At 38.7% G+C, this 25,462-nt stretch overlaps 1 protein-coding gene across 1 annotated transcript in view; it reads left to right on the top strand.

The window, feature by feature from the left end:
• The first annotated feature begins 1,004 nt into the window (after positions 1 to 1,004).
• tprg1 (tumor protein p63 regulated 1) overlaps positions 1,005 to 25,462 on the top strand; it is a 33,303-nt gene continuing 8,845 nt past the window's right edge. The window contains exons 1-4 of the mRNA XM_060867720.1: positions 1,005 to 1,093; positions 1,690 to 1,987; positions 2,751 to 2,842; positions 5,841 to 6,017. Of these exons, the coding sequence (XP_060723703.1) occupies positions 1,736 to 1,987; positions 2,751 to 2,842; positions 5,841 to 6,017 (521 nt within the window). The 5' untranslated portion in view covers positions 1,005 to 1,093; positions 1,690 to 1,735. The remainder of the gene's footprint in view (positions 1,094 to 1,689; positions 1,988 to 2,750; positions 2,843 to 5,840; positions 6,018 to 25,462) is intronic.

Here is a 25,462-nt window from a genome sequence, read left to right as displayed (position 1 = left end):
TATAGAGTTACAGACTAGACATATAGAGTTACAGACTAGACATATAGAGTTATAGACTAGACATATAGAGTTATAGACTAGACATATAGAGTTACAGACTAGACATGTAGAGTTATAGACTAGACATATAGAGTTATAGACTAGACATATAGAGTTGACTAGAAATATAGTTACAGACTAGACATATAGAGTTATAGACTAGACATATAGAGCTGACTAGAAATATAGAGTTACAGACTAGACATATATACTGTAGTTATAGACTAGACATATATAGTTGACTAGACATATAGAGTTACAGACTAGACATATATAGTTGACTAGACATATAGAGTTACAGACTAGACATATATAGTTATAGACTAGACATATAGAGTTGACTAGACATATAGAGTTACAGACTAGACATATATAGTTATAGACTAGGCATATAGTCTAGACTAAACATATAGAGTTATAGACTAGACATATAAAGTTATAGACTAGACATATAGAGTTACAGACTAGACATATAGAGTTATAGACTAGACATATAGAGTTATAGACTAGACATATAGAGTTACAGACTAGACATATAGAGTTATAGACTAGACATATAGAGTTATAGACTAGACATATAGAGTTGACTAGAAATATAGTTACAGACTAGACATATAGAGTTATAGACTAGACATATAGAGCTGACTAGAAATATAGAGTTACAGACTAGACATATATACTGTAGTTATAGACTAGACATATATAGTTGACTAGACATATAGAGTTACAGACTAGACATATATAGTTGACTAGACATATAGAGTTACAGACTAGACATATATAGTTATAGACTAGACATATAGAGTTACAAACTAGACATATAGAGTTATAGACTAGACATATATAGTTATAGACTAGACATATAGAGTTACAGACTAGACATATAGAGTTACAAACTAGACATATAGAGTTACAAACTAGACATATAGAGTTGTGGCAGACATGTATTTCTTTATTTGGTCACGCCCACTGCTTAAACCCGGAAGAAGGAAGAGAAATCTCTATTGCACTTGTTACTGTGTTGTATCGATAAAACTTCTCGAGCCAGAGGCCGGTAAGTGTTTACTTTTTTATGTTTTTATTTAAAGACTCACCAGAACCGAGTCTCTTGCGTTTTGATTCTAGATCTTGAAGTTAAACGTGTTTAACTCCCCCCAGTGTAGAAGTGACAGATTGTGTTGCTGAACAACACCGGAAGAAGATGTTGTTCATTTTTCTGTTAGTTAAAATATGGGATTGAGGTCTTTGAAAAGCTTTCACTTATTTAATCCGTGTGTTCTTTGTGCAGAAGTTCTGAAGCTTTTGCAGGGATTACACAATTCCTTTATTGCAGCTGCTTCTCTAGGAAATGTTGTGTTTAAACAAAAATGCTAAAACATTAAAGAACAAACAAGAAAAATAGATATGAACAATTATTAAAAAATGTAAAAAAAAAAGTCGGCAGCTGGAAAGTTTTGTTTTAAATGTTACAACTGGAGCCCATGTAATACCAAGCTTACTATTTGTCTTCCTGTGTGTGTGTGTGTGTGTGTGTGCCTGTCTGTCTGTTACTGTGCATCTGTTTGTCTCTATCTGTCCATCTCTGTTTTTTGTCTCTGTCTGTCTCTGTCTCTTTCTTTCTGCCTCTTTGTCTGTGTACTTCCATACCAGTTTTTTTTTAGATCTTCAGACTCACCTTGGGTAAATAAGCAGTGCAATGTCAGAAAGAGACGAGGAGACATTTAAATCTGTGAAGCTTGAGCAGCATGAAGCTGATTCACCCAACACAGTCCCCGAGGACCTTCAGTCCAACCCCAGTGCCCCGTCTTCAGCTGTCACTCACAGCACTGAGACTGAAGAGAAGACATTGCCACCAGCATCCAGCACTACAACCACCAATGCAGATCCAGGACAAAGGTGGACCACAGCAGTGAACCAGTTCAAGCTCAAGAGATTCTTTGTCCTTCGGGTAATATAAAGGATCTTGTTTATTAGATAAAATTTCAAACTGTGCAATTTTTTGCAGGAGATCAGTAAAACAAAGCTTGATGTGTGTTGTTTAGGTAAAGTTCCCTCAGGTCTAACAATGAAGTGATCCGCTACCCACCCATAGTAAACATAGTTAGTCATGTGTCTGTAAATCCAAAGAGCTTACCTTCCTTCCTTTATCGTTCTCGCACACACACACACACACACACACACTCTTTCACACACACACTCCAACCTACATCTAGCTACCTGGTGTTTCTCCACATTGACCTCGCAGAATTTGGTAATCAAATCCTGTTTGCCTGGCAACTAACCCAGACATTGTTCACAGCCTTGTTGCAGTAACAGAACTGTCTGAAGTAAAAAAAAAAATATATATATGCACAGCAATTTCAAATTCAACACCTCCCAGGTTTCTGTTCAGCTTTTTTGTCACAAAAACACACAATTATGCACAAAAAAGTGATTTATCAAACCCCGTACATAATTACACAAGAATAATGTCCTGTATTAATTATTTATTTAAAATCTAATATTCAGTTAGTTATGCATGAAGTGAGTTTGTGTTGTTTATCCTAGTATAATGTTTTGTGTCCCATAGACAATCCTAATTTTCATGAAATATTAGAAGCATTAACAGTAACAGCTTATCAGTGAACAGGCCTAATAGGGTGGTCCTAATTCCCAAGTACACCTTCTCACCTCATTGACTGATGATATTTGCTTTTGGTTTATTGGTTTAGCCTGGGACTCTAGACAATGCAATTGAAGACGTCAAATCGCTGGTAGACCAGAAGGTGGACGGTCCTGTCCTGAACGTTTGGCTGCTGGTTGAGTATGTTCTTTTTTTGTTATTATTAATAAAACAAGCAAAACCAGACATTATAAAATATGAGTTTTGTATACTCTATGCTCAGTATGTATGCCACCACACCCTGGTATACTGCTTCACAGTTTTATTGGTTTGCCTTTAACCGATTGGAATTTTAGTGCGTAGATCATCAGTATGCTTTTTGCAGTATGGTATTAGGTGCTAGTTAAGAGTTTATCTGCTGTAGTTATTCACAATAAGATTGTTCAATTGCACCCATGTTCCTATTTGAAAGACACCGTTAACTGTTGTGAAAGAACTTCCTGTTCAGTATTTTATGTATGTTATCTAGAACCCCTTCATTGAGGTTGGTTTGGTGACACCTTTGTTGGAAAATTTTCATAAGAATTCGTCATGCTAAATGAAGTACAGAAAGTATAAACCTTATGACTTTAAACCGCCCAGTGTACTTTAGAGACTGTGTTATTCTTGCAAATCCAGATATAGCGATTGCATCATCTTTTTAAACTTGTGCAGGTGACTATGTGACAAGGAGGAAGCCTCTATGGAAATGGTAAACAAATCATTCTGAACACTTTAAAGCTAAGGATTTCCTTTTACCCAATAACCTCTGACACATTTCTCCAAGCCCACACACAAACTGTGTCATATAATGTGGCAACAATGCAAAACTAACACACTCGCCAAGCAGTAATATTGAACTTATCTTATACAATATTCCAAGCTGCAGGGTTGCAGCTGACATTTCATTATTCCGTCATGCGTTTCTGTACATAATGCAGATGTGCAGGAAATTATTAAAGGGAAATATACAGTAAAGCAGAGCTGCTGAGGGAGGTTCTGCTAAATGTGCAGGCGGATGTCAGCTTCTATCACTGGACACAAGCTTTCAGGAAATTCTTTTAAGAGCTTGCCACATGAGTATGAATAATATATTGCATTTTTCTCAGCCCAATAGATACACACACACACCTATCAGCCTTAACATTAAAACCATCTTACTTGAGCCGAAAAACAGCTGTGACCCGTTGAGGCAAGGACTCCACAAGACCTCTGAAGGTGTGCTGGGGTATCTGGCATCAAGATTTTAGCAACAGATCCTGTAAGTTGGGTGCATGGGTCAGACTTGTTTGTCCAGCACATCCCACAGATGCTCGAGCGGATTGAGGTCTTTGAGAATTTGGAACTCATGTTCCAAATTGAGCTCATGTTCACTGTCATGTTCCTCAAATCATTCCCACACAGTGTTTGCAATATATGTCAGGGAGCATTACTGTATGCTGCTAAAAGAGGCAACTTCCATTAGGGAACATCGTTTGTATGACATTAGGGGATATCGTTTGATATGCGTTAGTGATTTCCTAAAAAACAGTAAATAAAATATTATAGTAATATATGAGGAAATCGAGTGACATGTTGACACAGAGGGTTTTGACAGGTTCACTGATTCTACCCTGAGATCTGGTGACTGTCTGTGTGGAGTTTCACATATTCTTCTTCTGTGTTCATGTAGATTTCCACCAGGGTCTTTAGTTTCTTTTCACTGTCCAAAACTATGAAGGTAGATAGCTTGGCTTTGTTAAAGGTATAACGGTATAACGTCCCATCCAGAGTGAATCAGATTCTGGTGCCAAATATGAGACTTAGATGTGTGTCTCACATGTTCTCTTCCTCTCATTGTACATCCATCTGATCTAGAGCAAGTCACTGACATCCTTTAGAGTCAACACACACCCCAATATAAAAAGATGAAATTAATTTCTATTAGAAAACTCTCTTTTATTTTCTCTTCTCCGGCTTATAGCTGTGACAGCAAGGAAAAGAGGCAAGAACACACTATTTTTTTTCTTCTTTTAACTTTATCGTTGTTTCACAAAGTTCAGTCACATCCAGGGTTTATGTATCAGTGTTTCATCTTCTGAACTCTTACTTTTGTGTTCAGAGAACTAAAAATGCACCGTAAATATTTGATGAGGTTTTCCTGAAGGCATGTCATGAAATATTGAAGCTTTTAGAGTATGTACATAATTGAGAGGTTTTGTACATTTGTCTTACCTCAAAATAACTTACTGTCAGAATACACCACTGCTGGATTATAGTTTCATGTAAACCTCTTGAGCAGTCATGTTAAAATTCCCAGGGAAAACCCACAGCATCAGATGGTCCAAATTTCTAAGAATCACACAGTGGTCATCTGTGTGCTTTCCTATGATAACATTGTTTTCAACTGTGTATTTTATTCAGTCTTGATGTGCAGTGGCTTAGTTTTCTTTGTGTCACAGTTTGAGATGTAATTACTCTGTTTGCACTGAATTTATCCCGAAGTTTCCTGAAGATGTGTTCAGCAAATATATGCTCAGTAATCCCAGAAATCTGAATAGATTGAAACACTACTCATCTGTCACAGGGTTTCATACTCCCAGTGCTGTCACTGACACCTTCATCCCTAATCTGTCATTTTTTAATTTAACTTTTTTCCCTCAGTGTCTTCATATTTTGATGAAGAATTTTGGATGTGTGAAGACCAGTAAAGACCATCACATCACATTACTAAAGAGAGTACTCGAGTTTTTTTTGTAAATTTTTTCTATTAAATTAACTTAAATATGTATTATATATTAGTGGTTAGCACATTTGCCTCACACCTCCAGGGTTGGGGGTTCGATTCCCGCCTCCGGCTTGTGTGTGTGGAGTTTGCATGTTCTCCCCGTGCCTCGGGGGTTTCCTTCGGGTACTCCGGTTTCCTCCCCCGGTCCAAAGACATGCATGGTAGGTTGATTGGCATCTCTGGAAAATTGTCCGTAGTGTGTGATTGCGTAAGTGAATGAGAGTGTGTTTGTGTGCCCTGCGATGGGTTGGCACTCCGTCCAGGGTGTATCCTGCCTTGATGCCCGATGACGCCTGAGACGCCTGAGGCTCCCCGTGACCCGAGGTAGTTCGGATAAGCGGTAGAAAATGAATGAATGAATGAATGTGTTCTATATGTTTCTTTGTTCCCCAGGATTGATCACTGGAACAATGAAAAAGAGCGATTGGTGTTGATCACTGAGAAGTCTCTCCTCATCTGCAAATACGATTTCATCATGCTAAACTGCGAGCAGATCCAGAGAATTCCACTTAATCTCCTTGATCGGATCACCGAGGGTGCTTTTATTTTCCCTCCTCGCTCCCTCCTCACGTGAGTATCTTTCTCAGATTGCAATGTAGCATCTCCTTCTTCTTTAGATCCTATCACATGTTTATTAGTAACTTCTTGTTAGCATTAGTATCCCTTTTATGGTTGAAGCTTTAAGCTTAGGGTTACATCATATAGAGACAAAACACATGAACACACAATAGGCTCTGATTCTGATTCCTAATTTTCACACTTGTTTTGAAGTCAGCAATCATACCATATTTCCCTTGTATATGCCTACTATAAACCACCTCTTGCTTTAGACCAAGAAACACAAAACGTCTGTGGATTCTCTCGGTTCTGCAGATTATCCCTTTGTGTAACACAATGCACAGCTTATACATTTACTTCTAGTCTCTCCTTCAAAGCTAGAAAAAAAATTAAGAAATGGATAATAATAATAATAATAATTTATTTATAAAGCACTTTTAAAACAAAAAAGCCAAAGCTGAACAAAAATTGCTGTACATCATAAAATACAGATAATTAAATAGTAACAAAATAAAATAATAACAGCAATAATTCAGAATTAAACAAAAACCAGGGAGTAGACATGCGTTTTCAATCGGTTTTTAAATAAGGAAACAGTGGGTGCCTGTCTGATGTACAGAGGCAAGTTGTTCCATAGCCTAGGAGCAGCAACAGAGAAGGCACGGTCTACTCTAAGCTTCCTCTTTAACCTTTTGTTGTCAATAAGCAGTTGATCAGCTGACCTACAGTAAGTGAACGGGCACGACTGTAGCGGTGAAGCAGTTCCGTAAGGTATGTCGGGGTCTGACCATTTAAAGATTTAAAAATAATTAAAATCACTTTAAACTGAACCCTATAAAACACCGGAAGCCAGTGAAGTGAGGCCAAAATTGGTGTTATATGGTCAAATTTCGTAGAACCAAAAGATGCGCAGCAGCATCTTGGAACAATTGAAGGCGAGACAGAGAAGACTGGCTAAGACCAATATAGAGTGTGTTACAGTAATCCAGTCGAGATGTAATAAAGCCATGGATTACCATCTCAAATTGTTGCCTGGACACAAGGTTTTATTTTTGCCAGGCGCCTTCGTTGAAAAAAGCTGGACTTCACCACTGCACTAATTTGGCTATCCAATTTAAGATCAACATCCATTTTAAAGCCTAAATTAGATACCACATAGGATATATAACATACCAAAGGATACCAAAGGACCCAGGTCAACAGGGGGAGACTTACAGGAGCCACTTGGGCCAAACAATATCACCTCTGTCTTGTTATAAATAAAATGGAGAACATTCACTGCCATCCAAGCTTTAATGCCATCAAGACATGAAAGGTGATGTGCAATGGAGGGACCCTCCTTTCACTTTACAGGTATGTAGATTTGGGTATCATCTGCATAACAGTGGAAGAAAACCCCATGGTGTCTAAGGATGGATCCCAGGGGAAGCAGATAAAGCGAAAAGAGTAACGGCCCAAGAGCTGAGCCCTGTGGAACCCCGTAGGACATGGGAGAAGTGGAGGAATCTAGACCACCTAGACCCACAGAAAACGTCCTATTTGTTAAGTAGGACTGAACCACTCTAAAACAGGGGCACGGACACCCACATGTTGACCTAGACGAGGTATTAAATTTCGATGGTCAGCTGAATCAAAGGCAGCTGTTAGGTCAGCAGGACGAGGATGACAAAATTGCCAGCATCAGAAGCAATGAGAATGTCATTAAAAACCCTTAACAAGGCTGACTCTGTGCTATGCAGAGTTTTAAAGCCAGACTGGAAAACCTCTAGGATGTCATTTTCATCCAGAAATGATTTCAGTTGTGTATAGACAATTTTTTTATAAGACCTCAGGAAGAAAGGGCAGTCAGTAGATCTAAAGTTAGCTAGTAAAGAGTGGTCTAGGTCAGGTTTCTTAATATATGGTTGTACTACTGCATGTTTAAAATCAATAGGAATCACACCAGAATACAAGCTGTTATTAACGATACTGAGGACCAATTTCCCTATACAAACCTCTTTAAACAATCGGGGGAACAGCATCACAGGGGGAACCTGAAGGGTTAATATGACTCACCACATCCTCTAATTATGACATCATTACCGGTTGAAAGCAATTTAAAAACTACACAGCACGGAACAGAGACAGAGGAGTCAGTTACAGTAGGAGGGATAAGGGCTCTTTTATGATTATATATAAGTTATTACACAACTCAGAAGAAGCTTCCGGCAGACTGTGGGGCATTAAGAACAGAGTTGATTATATTGAAGAGTACACGTGGGTTATGACACTTGATTGACAGCAAATTATGGATGAAAAATGCTGTCCTTTGCCCTCTTTAATTGTGTTTTGTTAATTACGCCAACGGTCTTTCAGCATTTTTAGCGGCTTTTGCAGTTTGTCCTTGATCAAGAAAGTAATCCACTATGTTTGTGTTTCTTACACCTGCTTTTGTATTTCACATACGCTTTCTTAATCACTTCTAATGACATGTAATGGATGTGTCAGCGTAGCCGCTTTAGATAAATTAGACCCAATAATATGCTGCATGAATCTACAATCTGGCACAAAACACATCTGAAAGCACATCTCTACTTTAGAATTTATTTTATTATGATGGGTGGTGATGTTATTGTTTCTTCCCACAAAATTAACAAGAATAACGCGATGGCAAAAGCGTCAACGGGGATGCATCATTTATTTGCAAGCCTGGAATGATATATTTCATACAGAAAGGAAACTTCTGACATTTGGCCTTGGTATGATCTTGACCCTGGTTGGATTAATTTCAAAATCTTATCAGTTCATCAGTTAATTTGATCATTTCAAATAAATTTTACAAACATTCAACTGCTTGTTCCTGTCTTATTGCCCTAACAAGAAATTTCGATGGATGGACAGACAGATACATCTCCTAGTAACCTAGTAACCTGAAAACATGAAGTCTCCACCATCTTTTGGGGTATAAAAACAATCTACTTCTACTGTTAATATAAAATACGCTAAGGTTGTTGATCAGAGGATCGGTGTTCAAGCCCCAGCACTGCCAAGCTGCCACTGTGCTGTTCTGTTTTTGCGATAAAATAAAGGCTTCTTCTACATATGCACCATACGGTACATGGTCATTAGTCTCAATTCAGCCTCAGACGTCATGCATATCAATCAACTGTTGAATGAAAGTCTGATTATGGCATATAAAATGTATTCTATAGTCATCATCTGATTGGTTTTTATTATTGAAGACATCTGGGAGGCACATGTGCCGCATGGTCCGCCTGGAAACAAAGCTTCCGTGACGCTCTGCTTCCCTCATGGAAGAAGGAATCTGTCATGTTTATAGCTGTGATGAGTGCAATGAGAATCAGCTAAATGCTGGATTTTGCTAATTATCTGAAGTTCATTATATAGACATTAATTTGCATGATTTTCCTAAATGAACAGTTTATGGTTGCACGCCGGTCTGTTTTTGTAGGAACATTTATTTTCATGCCCGTAAACATGATGCTGAACAAATCGAACTGTGATTGGATGCTTTACATGTTAGTCAGATGCATTATTGTTATTATTATTATTATTATTATTAAATATACACACCCTGTTGGGTGGTCCTTGGCCAATGAAAGCTGCTATGGAGTCCATACTTAGTTTGAAGGTCTGGTTGAAGGTCTGGTTGTGTCAAACTTCGGGGTCACTGATGTAAGAATCAGATTCGTTGGATTCATTAAAGCAGTAACTAATTTGTGCATCGTAGCAGCCATAGCAGCCAATTTTCTTGTTGGTTTAGCGCTTGCCATATTTACACACCTAAGCTAGATAAGCAGTAGAACAGTACCACATGCTGTACGAAGCACATCTGGTCTTGTTCAAGTACTTATACAAACAGAAGCTCAAACACCTCTTTTTTACACTTTTTCTGCTCTTGGATATTTGATAAACTTCTACTCACCTTTTGCAGCTGATCCTAAAGTAAACTGGGGCTGTATTTCTAGCTCTGTTTTGGAAGTGTATTATGTGCAGAGGTGAGGGTAAAACAGTGGCACAGATGTGGAGGGCTTTCTGGAAACTACTGAACTGTCCTGCTCTACTAAACATACTTTGGTGGATTATTCAGTAATACTTGTGTTGATTACTGTAAGCCGTATGGCTGCCAGTAACAGACAGCATCATTCAACAGTTCATGTCCTGGCATTAAATCTGGCTATGGAAAGTTTTGCTAGTTTGTGTTATGCGTACTTTATTGGGTGTTGAAGAGTATGATATTCATCACTGGTGTGATGTTTTACTGTTTTTTTTTTCACATGCATTTTCACTTAAGCAGAAACATGAACCTTGCTGATTTTTAAATGCACTCAGTGTCATTGCTTTGATTTTGGAATTCTTCCATTTTCCTTCATCCTCACTAAAAGATGTAAAACCTCTGCTAGGGGGGCGCTAGTGGGACCTCGCTGAAGATGGCCGCTTAATTCGGTAGCTCTGTGCTGGTTCCCTTTTCTTTTTTTATTTACCTTTGGTTAATCCTTTTTATGCTCGAAGTGTGTTGTACCATCATCGAACATTAATGTCGAAGAACGAAGAAACGCGTGATTTTCCACTTTTCACGTCCTCCCGGCCCTCCAGAAGCGTTAAGAAAAAACCAGCTGAGACGGAGGAGGCCTCGTCAGACCCAATGGATGCCATGTTGGCCGAAATTCGCTCGCTGGGAACCTGTCTGGGCAATATTGACGGTAGACTAAGTACAATTGACAACCGTTTGGACAATATCTCTACCTCAGTTACCTCAATACAGGAAGCCCTTTCTAACTTATCCGGCAGAGTGGCGTCAAATGAGTCGCGTTTGACCGAGGCTGAAGCGAGAATCTCCACCGCTGAGGAGAGTATGCTAACACATGAGAGAAAAATCACATCTCAAGACAAAGAATTAGCATTACTCCGAGCTAAAGTAGACGACCTGGAGAACCGGGGCAGGCGCAAAAACTTGAGAGTCGTCGGCCTCCCTGAGAAGGCTGAGGGCTCTGAACCTATCGCGCAGTTTCTTACCAGAATGTTGCCGAAGTGGCTGGACCTCACAGCCGATCCACATTTTGAGATCGAAAGAGCTCATAGATCTCTCGGCTCTGCCTCGGAAGCAAACCGCGCTCCACGAAGTGTTCTGGTTCGCTTCTTACGTTACGCGGATAAGGAGATAATACTGCAAGCAGCGCGGAAAAAACGCAACATCAGCCATGAAGGGTCGCAGCTGCGTTTCTTTCAGGATGTATCTGCTGAAGTGCTGAGGAAACGTCGGGAATTCGATGATGTTAGGAGAACGCTGTCCGCTCGCGATATGTTCAGAGGCTTCGCTTATCCTGCTAAACTTCGCTGCCTTCACGGAACACAGTTGCATCTTTTTTTCTCCCCAGCGGACGTCACAGAATTTCTGAAGGCTTTAGAGGATAAGTACTGTTCGGATACTGCAACATAGGCATAAGTTTATTAAGCTGAAACTTGTTTATCAGCACGCTCGAGTATTTTATTGTATTGACTTTTAGTAACCCAGGGATCACTTATTTTGAAGTTATTTTATAAGTTATTTTGTTATTTTCTTTATCTTACTGACATCTTTATTTTATAATAACTACAAGAAGATCGCTTTTGGTGAGGTCACGAACTTCGGAGATGGGAACCGGTCTTTAGCGCCCGCGCACCCCCTATGGGCACCACTCTGTATCAATACTGGGTATGGGGTATCATTATCCTAGGCTCGGTACCAGTTGCGTACAGTTTCATTTCTATAGCTGTGCCTCGTCGTTTGGGGACGAGGCTGGAGGGCGGGGGGAGGGGGTTTGGGGTTCTGTGTGTTTTGTTTTGTGTATATAAATGCAAAAACTTCCTTGGTCGGTTCTACACATGTTTCAGATTTAATACAGTCTTAAGTGTTCAGTTTTTAGTTCTTTTGGTTATTCTATGACTACGCACAATACAGCCAGGTTTGTCACATGGAATGTTAAAGGGCTAGGACATGTGATTAAGAGGAGAAAGATACTAACCTATCTTAAAAAGCAGAAAACTACAATTGCCATGCTTCAAGAGACACATTTATCTGATTCAGAACATTTAAAACTAAAACAAGATTGGGTAGGACAGATATTTTTTTCATCCTGTAAAGCAAACACCAGGAAGAGGGGCACAATTATTTTAATTAGTAAACACTTCCCCTTTATTTTAGACCAACAGATTACCGACCCGGACGGAAGATATGTTTTAATTACAGGTACGGCGTATGGTCAACCTATTGTCATACTGAATGTTTACGCTCCGAATGAAGACTCACCTGAATTCATGTCTAAAACCATACTTTTGTTTAACCAGTACTGTAAGGGCTTGGGAGTCTGCGCCGGTGATTTTAACTGTGTTATGGACCAAAAAATGGATAAGTCTACTTCAGACTCAGCCACTAATCTTAGATCATCCCTGGTCCTTAGAGAACTTTGCAATGAGTCTGGCATTATCGATGTCTGGCGAGAATTTAACAGGGGGAGTAAAGAATACACTTTTTACTCTAACCCCCACGGATCCTATTCAAGATTAGACTACATTCTGATTCATACCCAATATCTTCACGCAGTGTCTGCTTGCCAAATTGGTCCAATCATTCTGTCCGATCATGCTCCAGTCCAGCTGGATATGATGCTATGCGAACACAGGACTACAAAGGTCTGGAGATTAAATTCCTCCACGTTGAACGATTTGGCATTTTGTGAATTGGTTAGGGACAGATTAAAAAAACTATTGGACAGACAATGAGAATTCACCTGTATCATCTGCAACTATTTGGGACGCTGCGAAGGCTACAATTAGAGGGCATATTATATCTTATAATTCGGCACGCAGACAGGCTTGGTCCAAAAAAAGACAGAACCTTGAAAAGGAAGTAAAAAGATTGGAGTGTCTACACAGTACAGTCCCTACTCAGACAAATTGGGCCCAACTATGTCGAGTCAGAGCTGAACTTAATCTGGATCACACAAACCATATTAAAAAGCTTATATTCCTTTCTAAGCAAAAATATTATGAATATGCAAATAAACCTAACAGATTACTGGCCCACCAAATAAAAAAAACACAAAGTGAAAGAACAATTAAGTCAATGAAGTCCCCGGATGGCTCAACCACATACAATGCTACTTCGATTAACGATTTATTCAGGGATTTCTACAAAACGTTGTATAAATCGCAAGTCACGGCTAAGCAATTTGATATTACCAGATTTTTAGACGGTATCCCTCTTATGACTATTTCCGAAGATGATAGAGTATTTTTGGATTCACCCCTGTCACCGGAAGAAATCTTCAGTGCAATTCAATCTATGCCCGCCAACAAATCTCCAGGTCCTGACGGATTCCCCTGTGAGTTTTACAATAAGTTTTGGCCTGAACTCTCTCCTATCTTAATGCCCGCTCTTCAAGATTTACTAGACCATGGAGTGGCCCCCGAGTCGTGGAAAACGGCGTCAGTTTGTTTAATTCCGAAAAAAGGAAAAGACCTTCAAGAATGCGCCTCTTACAGGCCAATAAGTCTCCTGAATACCGATTATAAAATACTTGCTAAGGTCCTTGCTCGCAGGCTTGAAACAGTATTGCCATATATCATTAAGCCGGACCAGACAGGATTCATAAAATCACGTTTTGGCACAGATAATATTCGCCGACTCTTGAACATCATGGATTCAATACAAGCACGTAAACTCCCTGCCCTTATTATCTCCCTGGATGCGGAAAAAACCTTCGACAGAGTCGAATGGAATCTTTTTGCCACTCTCAAGAAATTTTATTTAGGTCCTAAATTCACCGATTTGATAAAATTGCTTTATACTAATCCACGAGCTACAGTCACTACGAATGGTTTGATCTCAAAACCCTTTGTCATAGAAAGAGGTACGAAGCAGGGGTGTCCTCTTTCACCCCTGCTTTTCGCCCTAGTAATCGAACCACTGGCTGAATCTATAAGGCAGTGCCAACATCTTTCTGGTATAACGGTGGGAGATGAGGAACATCGGATTTCTTTATATGCAGATGACGTACTGCTGTATATTTCTGAACCAGAGAAGTCCGTTCCAGCAATATTAAAGTGTATTTCAGAATATAGTAGCTTATCTGGATATAAAATTAATTTGTCAAAATCCATGGCGCTTTCCCTTAAAATTTCTGCTCCAAATGATCTTTCATCTCTCTCACCCTTCAAAATAACTACTGTTGGTTTTAAATATCTTGGCATATTCATCACACCACTATTTACAGATTTATTTAGAACGAATTATGCCCCTCTTCTGGATTCCATTAAAAAAGACCTTAACACCTGGCGGACACTCCCCATTTCTTTTCTGGGCAGGATTAACGTGATCAGAATGAATATTCTACCTAAGTTTCTATATTTGTTCCAATCCCTACCATGTCATTTACCAAATGTTTTCTTTAAAGACATCAATAAGCACTTTTCTAAATTCATCTGGAACCACAAGATGCCTCGAATTAGTTTTAACAAATTAATGAAACCAAAGGATAAGGGAGGAGTCGCCTTACCGAACTTTCGTCTGTACTACTGGTCAGCACAGGTGAGGCATATGGTTAGTTGGTACAATGAAAGGACTGACTCTAGATGGCTTAATCTGGAAGCAAGGGCTTGTGCTCCTCTCCCAATAAAATTTCTGCCTTTTATTGCAAATACCAAAAAGCTTAAATGTACCTCAACAAGTTTCACCATTTCGAACACCCTTCAGACATGGAGAGACATTAAACTGTATCTTAAGATTCCAGCTGAACTCACACTTTTCTCACCTATTGCTTTTAATCCTGACTTCCCTATATCTCTGCAAAATATCGGCCTTTCAGTCTGGTCTAACTTAGGGATCTCGCAATTATCTTGTTTCTTCTCAGGCGAGGCATTAAAATCCTTCCAAGAAATATCGCACCAATATAGTATACCACAGTCCCATTTTTTCAAATACCTTCAGCTGCGTCATTTCATAAAACCTCTGTCTGACAATGGTAAGCTGAGACGTGATCTTACTGACATAGAACAGGTTATAATAAAAAGCAATCTCTCTAAGGGGTTAATATCTAAAATATACAATGCTTTGGTTGATACGTGTACTTCCTCCTTAGAGAGCTTGAAAAAAGTGTGGGAAAGAGACCTGGGCCACGGAATTGCCGATATGGACTGGTCCACCATATGTAACAATTTGTTCCCTAAATGTACATCTTTGGGGATTCACGAACTCAACTACAGATTTTTTAACAGAGTTTACCTTACACCTTCTCGTCTAAGAAAGATTTACAAAGACTCCTCTGATCTCTGTTTTAATTGCAAGAAACACAAAGGTACATTCCTTCACTGCTTCTGGTATTGTGACAAAATCTTTTCTTTTTGGACTAAAGTACATCATTTTTTACAAAGGCTCCTTAAGTTGAAATTTTGTTTCTCACTGGAATTGTATCTACTGTATAGTGGAATTGAGACTGTGTTTGACTTCCACACAAGACAACTGTTTTTAAATCTGGTGTACCTGGCAAAGAAATGTATATTGTTATTGTGGTCTTCTCCTCAGGTACCTTCTGTTAAAATGTGGCTGTCCCAAATGTCCATATTACTTCCACTTGAGAAACCCACTTATGACATACACCAAAAGTCTAATGACTTTTGGCTGATATGGACACCTCTCTGGTGCCACATTAACAACCTCTCTTGATCCTCTGTGTTACAGTGTGCATTTTGTTATTGGCCTGAATGTGCTCTCTTTTTCACCTGATTGTCCATTTTTAATTGCTTTTTATTGTATACTTGAGACTGTATCGCTATGTTCATGTACATCTGAGTAACCGACCAATAATAAAAAAAAAAAAAAAACACCTCTGCTAGACACTAACATGAATGATATACACTAGTGGTTTTAACAGTGTCATGTTTAATCCTGAGCTCAGGTTACTGTCTGTAGAGATTTGTCTGTTCTCCTGTTTTCTCCATGTTCTCTGGTTTCTTCTCACCTCCCAAAAACATCCAGGTAGATGGATTGGCCACTTGGTGTGTGTGGGGGATTCCTGGGATTTATCCCCTCTCCTACTCACTGTTCTTTGAATCCATTAAAATTCTGAACAGGATCGATAACCTCATGAGGTGAATGAATGAATGAACGAATGAATAAATGAATACATGAAGGAATGAAAAAACATACCAGTTAAAAGCATAAGATATACCTTTATTCGACCCACAATGGGGAAATTTCACTGTTACAGCAGCCAAGAGTAATAAAATGCAAATATATAAAAAAGAATTACTCTTGGCTGCTGTAACAGTGAGTGAGATTCCAAGAACAGTGAGTAGGAGAGGGGATAAATCCCAGGAATCCCCCCCCCACACACACACCAAGTTGCCAATCCATCTACTTGGATGTTTTTGGGAGGTGAGAAGAACCTCCCAAGTCATGCAGCAAGAGTTAAAGAAACCTTTACTTTTAACTGTATTTGACTGTTTTCTAATCATCTATTACACAACTTCACAACTTTATTCAGCTCTTCTTCAGCCACCCTATTTAAACCATCCAGTATTGTCATATGGTCCTATCGGGTATCTAGCCACTGCCGGGCTATTCAACTGGCGGCCTGGTATTTTCTTCCAGCCCTTCATGTAGCCTAGTGTGAAAAAGACAGCTTAATTGGGAGGCTTATGGTGCAAAAATCCAAATGATTATATATAAAATATATATTTTTGTTGTGTCATCACTCATATTGCAAGCCAGATCTCTCCAGTCCCTCATTTGGGAAGTTTTTCATGAACCCTAAAAAAACCCTGAATCTGAAATGGGTTCTGGTGCTTTATGAGACTCAAGGTGTTATCTGTAAAAATGAACAAAGGAATTTGTATAGTAATACTATACGGCCATCTGGAAGCCAGACTTCTTTCTTCCATTATCACTTTGCACAGAATTCATTTAATTTGTTTATTTTTATTACACATATTCTACTGTTTTAGCTAGTTGTCTAATAATTGTATAACTGTAGTAAATATAACTACACACTTGTTTGTGAAAATTCATGCATGTATTTGTCCAGTTAATTGTCCAGTTAATTCACTTGACATAACAAAAAGAGAGATCAAGCATATCCCAGTGAATCTTCTACATCTGAGGGTAAAATGGCTTATTTCGTTATACAGTGGCAGCAAAGTATAAGGAGGTAAATGTTGTTTCTTCTCTTATTTCTGCAAGGGAATTATGTGGAAATGATTAAGGGAGAAGGTTATAAGGGAGAAGTGTGGTGAATACACAGCCACGCTCTAGTGTGATTAGTTGCAGAAAGTAATGTAAGCCTTTCATGGGAAATTTCTTGAAAGCAGGCACAAGGGACACCAACTCAAGAAAAGCTAATTCAATGAACAAAGTGTAATGCAGCGTAAAGCACTTATGAGAGATAGGTGTTACCCGAGGGCCTTTATCCTCACACATTACATTCAATTATAAATAAAATCAGCAATGAAAACCACCCTAAAGTTCTGCAAGGAAGAAAAGCCAAAGCAGTCACTCTTTTATCCTCCTTCCCTTCCTTCCTGCCTTTCATCTCTCATAGCTTTCTAGCTCTGTCATTTACTATTTGCTGGTTTCCGTCTCAGTCTTTTTCTTTAAAGCTAGGTCTTACATTATATAGTGGTGATTGAAAGTTTATGAACCATTTAGAATTTTATATTCTTCATAAATATGACATAAACATCATCAGATTTTCATACAATTCCTGAAAGTTGACTAAGAGCCCAAGCGTGAAACCCAATTAAACAAATGACACCAAAGTATCTCTGTCATTCATTTTATGAAGAAAATGATCCAATATTAGATATCTGTGAGTGGCCAGAGTAGGGGAAACTTTGCTTGAAGTACCTGGTATGACCAAGTATAATAGCTTTGTCTTATCTGAACATCTGATATGAATTTATGTTTTAGGTCATATTTATGCAGAAATCTAGTAAAGGTTTTCAAACCTCCAAGCACCACTGTATACTTCAGATCTGCTACGTGCAGTGCTTTACACCACAGGAGCTCAAAAGGGTGGAGCCTTTAGGTCAGGGTTAGAATATATACATTTGAGTTGAAACAAAATGTATGAAAATTGATGCAGTTTAGTGACATGAGGTTTCTGTTTACTTCAAAACAAAGTGATTGATGTGAGATGTTTTGAAAAGTCTATAGTGCACATTTGAGACATATCTGAAGATATACGACACATTCCCCCAGTCTGTAACAAACCGAAGCGCACGCACCAATGACAAATACCCGAAACCTTTCTCTCTAATCTTTAAGGATGCGGCTGTCAGACAGGTCTACAATCAATACTCCAAACTCACACAAATCTCCTGTAATGATCTGGACACTCCCACCTCTACATTTCACAGCTGGCCAATCAGTGTGACTGATAAATCCTCACTTTTGCGCTGATCAATCATGTCAGTAATCATAACTCTCTGATATTATCCACACTGGACCTTTAGCTCCCCTTAGTGACGCTACAAAATAATTCCAGGTACACTAGGACAAGAACTATATTTGAATAAATTATTATACTCAATAATTAATTTATCATCTGTCATAATAATGTGTAATTAAGCTATCAGTGTGTCTGCTTTCTGATTCTTACTGAAAAGTGCAGTCTGTGTTAGTCAGCATGGATCTTTAAACCTGTAAGTCTATATTTACATTATCTATCTATCTATCTATCTATCTATCTATCTATCTATCTATCTATCTATCTTCCTCTCCTTCTTCTTTTTCTTTTTCTTGAGCTTCTTTTGGCTGCTCCCTTTAGGGATCATTTTTCTCCATCTCATCCTGTCTTCTGCATCTTCCTCCGTCACACCATCTTCCTCTGCATGTTTTCCCTCAGCACATCCACAACCCTCACCCTTTGGCCTTACTCTTCTCCTCTTGCCCAGCAGCCCCATCCTCAGCATTTTTCTTCCAATATTCCCCATATCCCTTCTCTGTATATGTCCAAACCCTCTCAATCTCTTCTCTCTCACATTGTCTCCAAACCATCCTACCTGCGCTGTCCCAATAATATGCTTATTTCCAATCCTGTTAATCTTCGTCACTCCCAATGCAAATCGCAGTATCTTCAGCTTGCCACCTCTACAGTATCTATCGAGCTAGAGTTAATTTTTACATCAAACATTCTAATGAGCAAAAGTGTGATCTCTGTGATGTTCACGTCATGTGAATGATGGGGCCACAGACATACAGATGTGTCTCTATTAATTAGTAAATCCTATTAGTGTTTCAGTAGGTCACGGAATAAGGATAGATGGATAGATGGATGAATGGATAGAATATTTACGTCATTTTAATTTGCACCTGTAGATGAAAGTTATGGAATTGCACATAACAAATAATCATTTGTTAGGTGCAAATAATAAAGTTTTCACTTAATTAAACAAAAGAAATCAACAAACTGAATATTTCAGCTGAGGAAAAGTTAGGACACCCTGTGCAACAATAGCTAGTGTTTCCCCTTTTGGCTGAGATAACCTCAATGAGATGTTTCTTGTAGCCGTCTATCAGTTTCTGACAAACTGGATTAAAGTTTCCCACAGTCCCCAATGCAGAATTCTTTCATCTGTATGTTTGAGGGGTTTCTTGCATGCACAGTCCATTTCAAATCACCCCACAGGATCTCAGTGGCATCTAGATCTGGGCTTTGACTTGACCATTCCAGAATTCACTGTTTTTTACTTGTCAGTCCTTGTCCTTGGTGGATTTACTGGTATGTTTTTGTCATGTTGTAAGGTCCAGTTCCAGCTTCAGCTTCAGTTTTTTTGACAGATGGTCTCATATGTTCCTCAAGCACCGTCTGATACAATGTAGAATTCATAATGGATTCTGTGATGATGATCTGGTCTGGTGCTGCTGCAGCAAAGCATCCTCAAACCATAACACTTCCACCTTCATGTTTCACAGCTGGTATGAGCTTCTTTTGCTGAAATGCTGTATATGGTTTAAGCCAAACATGTCCTCTGTTATGGTGTTCAAATAATTCAGTTTTTCAGATATAACAGACATATTTGGAGACTTTTTTAAGAATCTTGTGGTCTGATCTTGAAGTGAATTTGCTTGGACGGCCTGAACTGGCCATGTTGGCAGTTGTTTTAAATGTTCTCCACTTGTAAATGATTTTCAGACAGTGGAATAGCTGATTACTAATTCTTTTTAGATCATTTATATCCCTTCCCAGACTCATAATTATCAACAATCTTTCTGAAGGCCTCAGAGAGCTCTTAGGATCTCACCATGGTGATACCTCTCACTTCAACAATTAAGGCAAACTAAACTAAATATCTGAGGTATAAATAAGACAAGCCTTCTCCAAAATGCTCTGTAACAATGTTCTAATAATCTGCTTCTGATGTGATACACCTGTAGGTCATTTTACCCATTTTAAGTACAAATAAATGAGGGGGTGTCATTACTTATTCCTCACAACAAATTAGACTTTTTTTAAACAACATTTGACAGATCATTTACAGAAAACATCTTTTTTGCGAATACATTTTTTTTGTTTTATTTGTTTAATTATATTACTTAAATCTTCCAATATTGTTAAATTAATCATAAAATGCCCCTATATTTTTTTCATTATTAAAAAGCACAGGCTTTCATGGGATGTCCTAATTGCTCCGTGTAAATGACCGTATGCTCCAAATATCTGTGTTCGTTTTTTTTAAATGTGAAGGGATTGTTTTTCTTTAATTAGATATGAATCCACCAGCACCACCACCCTGAGCAGATAGATAAAAAAATGGATGAATGAACGCTGTGTGTTCATGGTAATGGTAATGAACGTGCTCTTTCTTTGTTCCACACGTTTCATATCTGATGTCCTCATGCCCGCATGAAAGTAAATATGTTCTGCTTATGTGACTTTTTTTTGTTATGGCTTGCAGGATCCCAGTCTTGATGTACACCTTTAATCTCACCCAGATGCTCTATGAACTTTTCTGACATCTTTCTATTAAAAAAAGAAAATAAATAATAATAATAATAATAATAATAATCCTCTTGCTTGTATCTGAGTTGGTATCTCTTTATTTTAAATATCTTTAAATTGTTTTTGTTGTTGTTTCCAACCTGATGTGACCCTGTTTGAATTTTGTGGTGCAGGGCAATGAATCATTTCTATAGCTGTGGGCCATTAAATGTTTTATTTAATGATTGACTCATATTAAGGTAGAGTTTAATAACGAAGCCAGCATGCATAGTTTTATAGGGAGCGGTTGTGTGTTTGAGTTAGTGAGTGTGTGTGTGTGTGAGTGAGTGTGTGTGTGTGTGTGAGTGTGTGTGAGTAAGTGTGTGTGTGTGTATCAGTGAGTGTGTGTGTGTGTCAATGAGTGAGTGTTTGTTTGATTGTGTGTGTGTGTGTGTGAGTGTGTCAGTGAGTAAGTGTGTGTGTGTGTGAGTGTGTCAGTGAGTAAGTGTGTGTGTGTTGGTGAGTGTGTCAGTGAGTAAGTGTGTGTGTTTGAGTGTGTGAGACGGAGAGAAATGGGTTGATGAGTGTGAATGTTCACTGTATAACAGCCCATGTAGTGTTGGGTGACGCTCTTGCTCCTTCTCTTCTTGTTATAAGCTCTTCCCATGACTCACAGAGGCAGACCTACTCTTGTGTGACTAAAACAGCTGAAAAACAGCTGAAATAACATAATGCTACAGTTCATAATGTTATTTGTTTACTGCAAAGCGCTGTGGTTGAGTTGGTGTTACAACTCCATCGTACACTAGTCATTGTGTGGCTTTTGGTTTCTACTGGAGACTTTGCTACAAATCTTTCAAGGCCCTGGGGCCATTTTGATAAACTGGAGAAGCAGTTCATTGTGGTTTGGTGTGAGCCCTGTTGTTTCTAAGAAAATATTTTCTGTGCGGTGAGGTGGAGAGAGTGTGGATGAGTTGCGGGAGCTGGATATGTGTTTTTTTTTTAAGTGCTTTTCTCTCTAGCTGTCTAGACGAGATAATTACTCAGTTACACTGCACATCACTCGCGTCTTCTTTAATTCCTGACAAGGATGGCTCGTTGTGATGAATTCAAACTGCATTTGCTACATTCAGAGGGAAGCTTTGGGGAAAGAAAATATATTTGTATATGTCATTTTTTCCCCTCATTTTTAAATGCAGATGGCATCAGGTTGTGGCATCAGGTCATGTGATGCCATGCGTGCTGTAATATAACACTCTAACTCGTCAGCTTGTGTTTTAAACTTTGACTATTATAGTATAATATGCTTCAGCTAGTTACACTTAAACACTTATTTATAAACGATTTATAATATGACTACATCATGTGGAAACTATTAATCTTCAGTTTGTGTGTTGTTTAGTGGCACAGTGGTGGTGAAATAAACATGAAATTTGAAATGAACCTGCCAGGTAACTTGTGTTAACACAGGAAAAATAAAACTTTGACTCAGCTCCACATATTAGCTATAAGACTAATCACCACTGACATACTACCTTGAGTTAAAGGTCTGAAGCTGCTACACTGTGGCACCAACTTTTTAAGCTTCCTTATTTGGGGACAGTGAGTTCATAGGGTGTGTATAAAAGCTATTCTGATTTGATTAGCTACTTAGATCAATTTCCTTATTAAAACGATGGCATTATGGTCATTAAAGGCTTAATTAGTGATTCTTAAACATTTTGTTATAACAAGGGAACTAAAACCTTTGCTAGCAACGACTCTTTTTTGTGGCTGAAGTGGTTAAGGCTTTGCGTTGTTGATCAGAATGTCAGGGCTCAAGCCCCATCACTGCCAAGCTGCCACTGTTACGCAATTTTCAAGTCAAGTCAAGAAGCTTTTATTGTCATTTCAACCACATATAGCTGACGCAGTACATAGTGAAATGAGACAACGTTTCTCCAGGACCATGGTGCTACATAGAACAAAGACAGAGCTACATAGAACAACACAGGGCTAAGGACTTAAGTAAGTTAGTCTTAGCCACATAAAGTGCATCTGTGCAACCTGCTGCAAACAGTGTGAGACAAAAGACAGTGCAAACAAACAATACAATACACTACACAAAACACAAAAGCAGCACCAACCAGAGCACATATTGTATATTCTACAGTTGAGCATTTGAGTTGGCCCTGCGCACTGACCCTAACCGCCTCAGAAAAGAATTCTGCTGTAATGTATATGTGGCGATAATAAAGGCTTCTACCCTCAGTACAGAGTTCTTTTCTGAATATAAAATGATTAAAATATCTTAAATGTGTATTGTGGCTGTGCAGAGGAGCTGTAGAGGTAAAACTCTTTTCTTGTAATTAGATAAAAGTAATTGTTAATGGCATGGTAGATTGTTTTGGATTTATTGAAGGTCGGAATAAATCCATTCTAATGACCAGTCAAACAGTTAAATAACTATAGGAACTCAGTAATAAACATAATGACTGATAATGGTGAGTGGTGAGTTTCCCATTACTGGAAGAAAAGTTTAGAATTATCAGACATACTGGCTGTGCTTCACATATCCTGGAGCTGACTTTAAGAACCGAGGGCTGATTGTTTTAGCCTTCGGTACCAGCGCACTCTCAGATATAAATATCTCTCTGGAAATGTGAATATAGTGTATCTTTAAAGGAATTTACATGCTGATATACCTTTAAAGCTTTAAAAGATACATACTAAAGATACAAAAGATTGACCTATGATAGTACCACTGCACCTGATTGCTAACACATTTGCATTAGCATTAGTCCAAAGTGTGCTAGCATGAAAATACAGTATGTTTTTGATGCAGAAATTATGTAAATGTACTAACGCAGAACTTATCACTTTTCACTTCACTCTTTGAGGTAAACGGATTAAGATGTCAAAAATGAGGTGGTGTTTATTTAAATGGTGATTTAAGAAATTTCATTTCTGAACATGTCCTGTTTGGATACAGCTGGAGTGATGGATCCGATATAGATTAAAAAATAAATAAAAAACAACAACAACCTTAGACACAGCAGTTAGATGAGTTGTGATAGGTGTTTGTATGTGCATGATGTTGAAATAGGTTTGAACAGTAAACAGATGTCATTCTGTGTGGTACCAGCAGATGGGGATGTTTCACACGTTTCTATCTGTACTTCCTTTTATCACACTGACCACCAGTCCTCCTTTACGTACATTTACTTTATTATAGGTTTGACATCCACAGCTGCTTCACCAGTCTGTGGTATTGTCCCAATTGTCCTGATTTTTTTGAGAGTTCTCTAAGCCATACAGTAAATCTTTACTGTTCAAACATAAAATTGTAGAGGTGGAGCGTAAGAAAAAGCAACAAAAGCGAAGCACGATCCCACAGTGTTGAATGCGTTGACTTCCTGATTCGGAATGGCAGGGATTAAGCGTTCTTGTGTTTGGATTTGTTAAGCACTTCTTTTCAGCAAGCAGCTGCTTGTCATACATTTCACAGTGTTGAAGTACATCTGTGTTGTGCACAGGGGTCAACATGCTAGCAAAGGCTACACTGTAGGGGAAAGTTCCAGTTTCACATATTTCAAAACAGATCCCTTACACATTCTGTTTATAGTCCAAAGGGTTTTTTGTATTTATTTATTTAAAGGCTGTTCATTGTAAAGAAATATATTACTGCATTTCATTGAGCCCTATTTGTACTCTGTACAATGACAATACATTTTCATTTAGTCAAATATTAATATGCATAAATATAGGAAAGTATCATTGCAGTATGTGCTGTGATGGTATCATCGTATTTCACTCATCTGTTTACAGGAAGTTGTACATGTTCCTCTGTGTCTTTATAGGTTTCCTCTGGGTTCTCCAGCTTCCTTCCTAACTCCCAAAAATGTGCATGGAAATTGACTGGCTATGTCATATGTAAATAATGCAAGTGTGTGTGTGCGCCCTATTCCATGAATCCTTCCAGTATGGTATATTTGCTTGAGGCCTAGTGTTCCTGGAATCCACTGCAACCCTGAATGAATAAATGAATGAATGTACAGGTATAGAATATATACACATGCATATATAAGTGATGTTCAGTGATAGGGATCTTGTATGAAAGGTATTGTATGGAATGTCTCTCCCCATGCTCACTCTCGTGAACGTGTGTGTCTTGATAATGATTTTGATTAAGTATCTGATCATTTTGGTTGTTTTTCTCTCTCTTGCACGTATCCTCTTATCCCCATGCTCCGTTTTCCCCTTCTCCAGTCTGTCTTCCTCTTCTGTAAGACGTCCTCTTGTCGCTTTATTCACACGTGTGGACAGTGGTGCACAGCCGCCGGCTCGTGTATGGCATGCTGTAACGGCCGGGTTGTAAGCTGGCTCTGGAGCTGCGTTGAGCAATCAGGGGGATTTGTGTGCTTGGATGTGTGAGCCACTTGCCATGACAGCTGAAGCGGGCCGTTGATATTTATCTAATGTGTTGACTTACTAGTCCTCATCCTCACAGAGTGCACTCAA

This window comes from Tachysurus vachellii, chromosome 4 (genome assembly GCF_030014155.1).
Source record: "Tachysurus vachellii isolate PV-2020 chromosome 4, HZAU_Pvac_v1, whole genome shotgun sequence".
NCBI classification, from domain to species: domain Eukaryota; kingdom Metazoa; phylum Chordata; class Actinopteri; order Siluriformes; family Bagridae; genus Tachysurus; species Tachysurus vachellii.
Note: the sequence above shows the minus strand (reverse complement) of the source record. Positions and strands in the feature narration are given on the sequence as shown.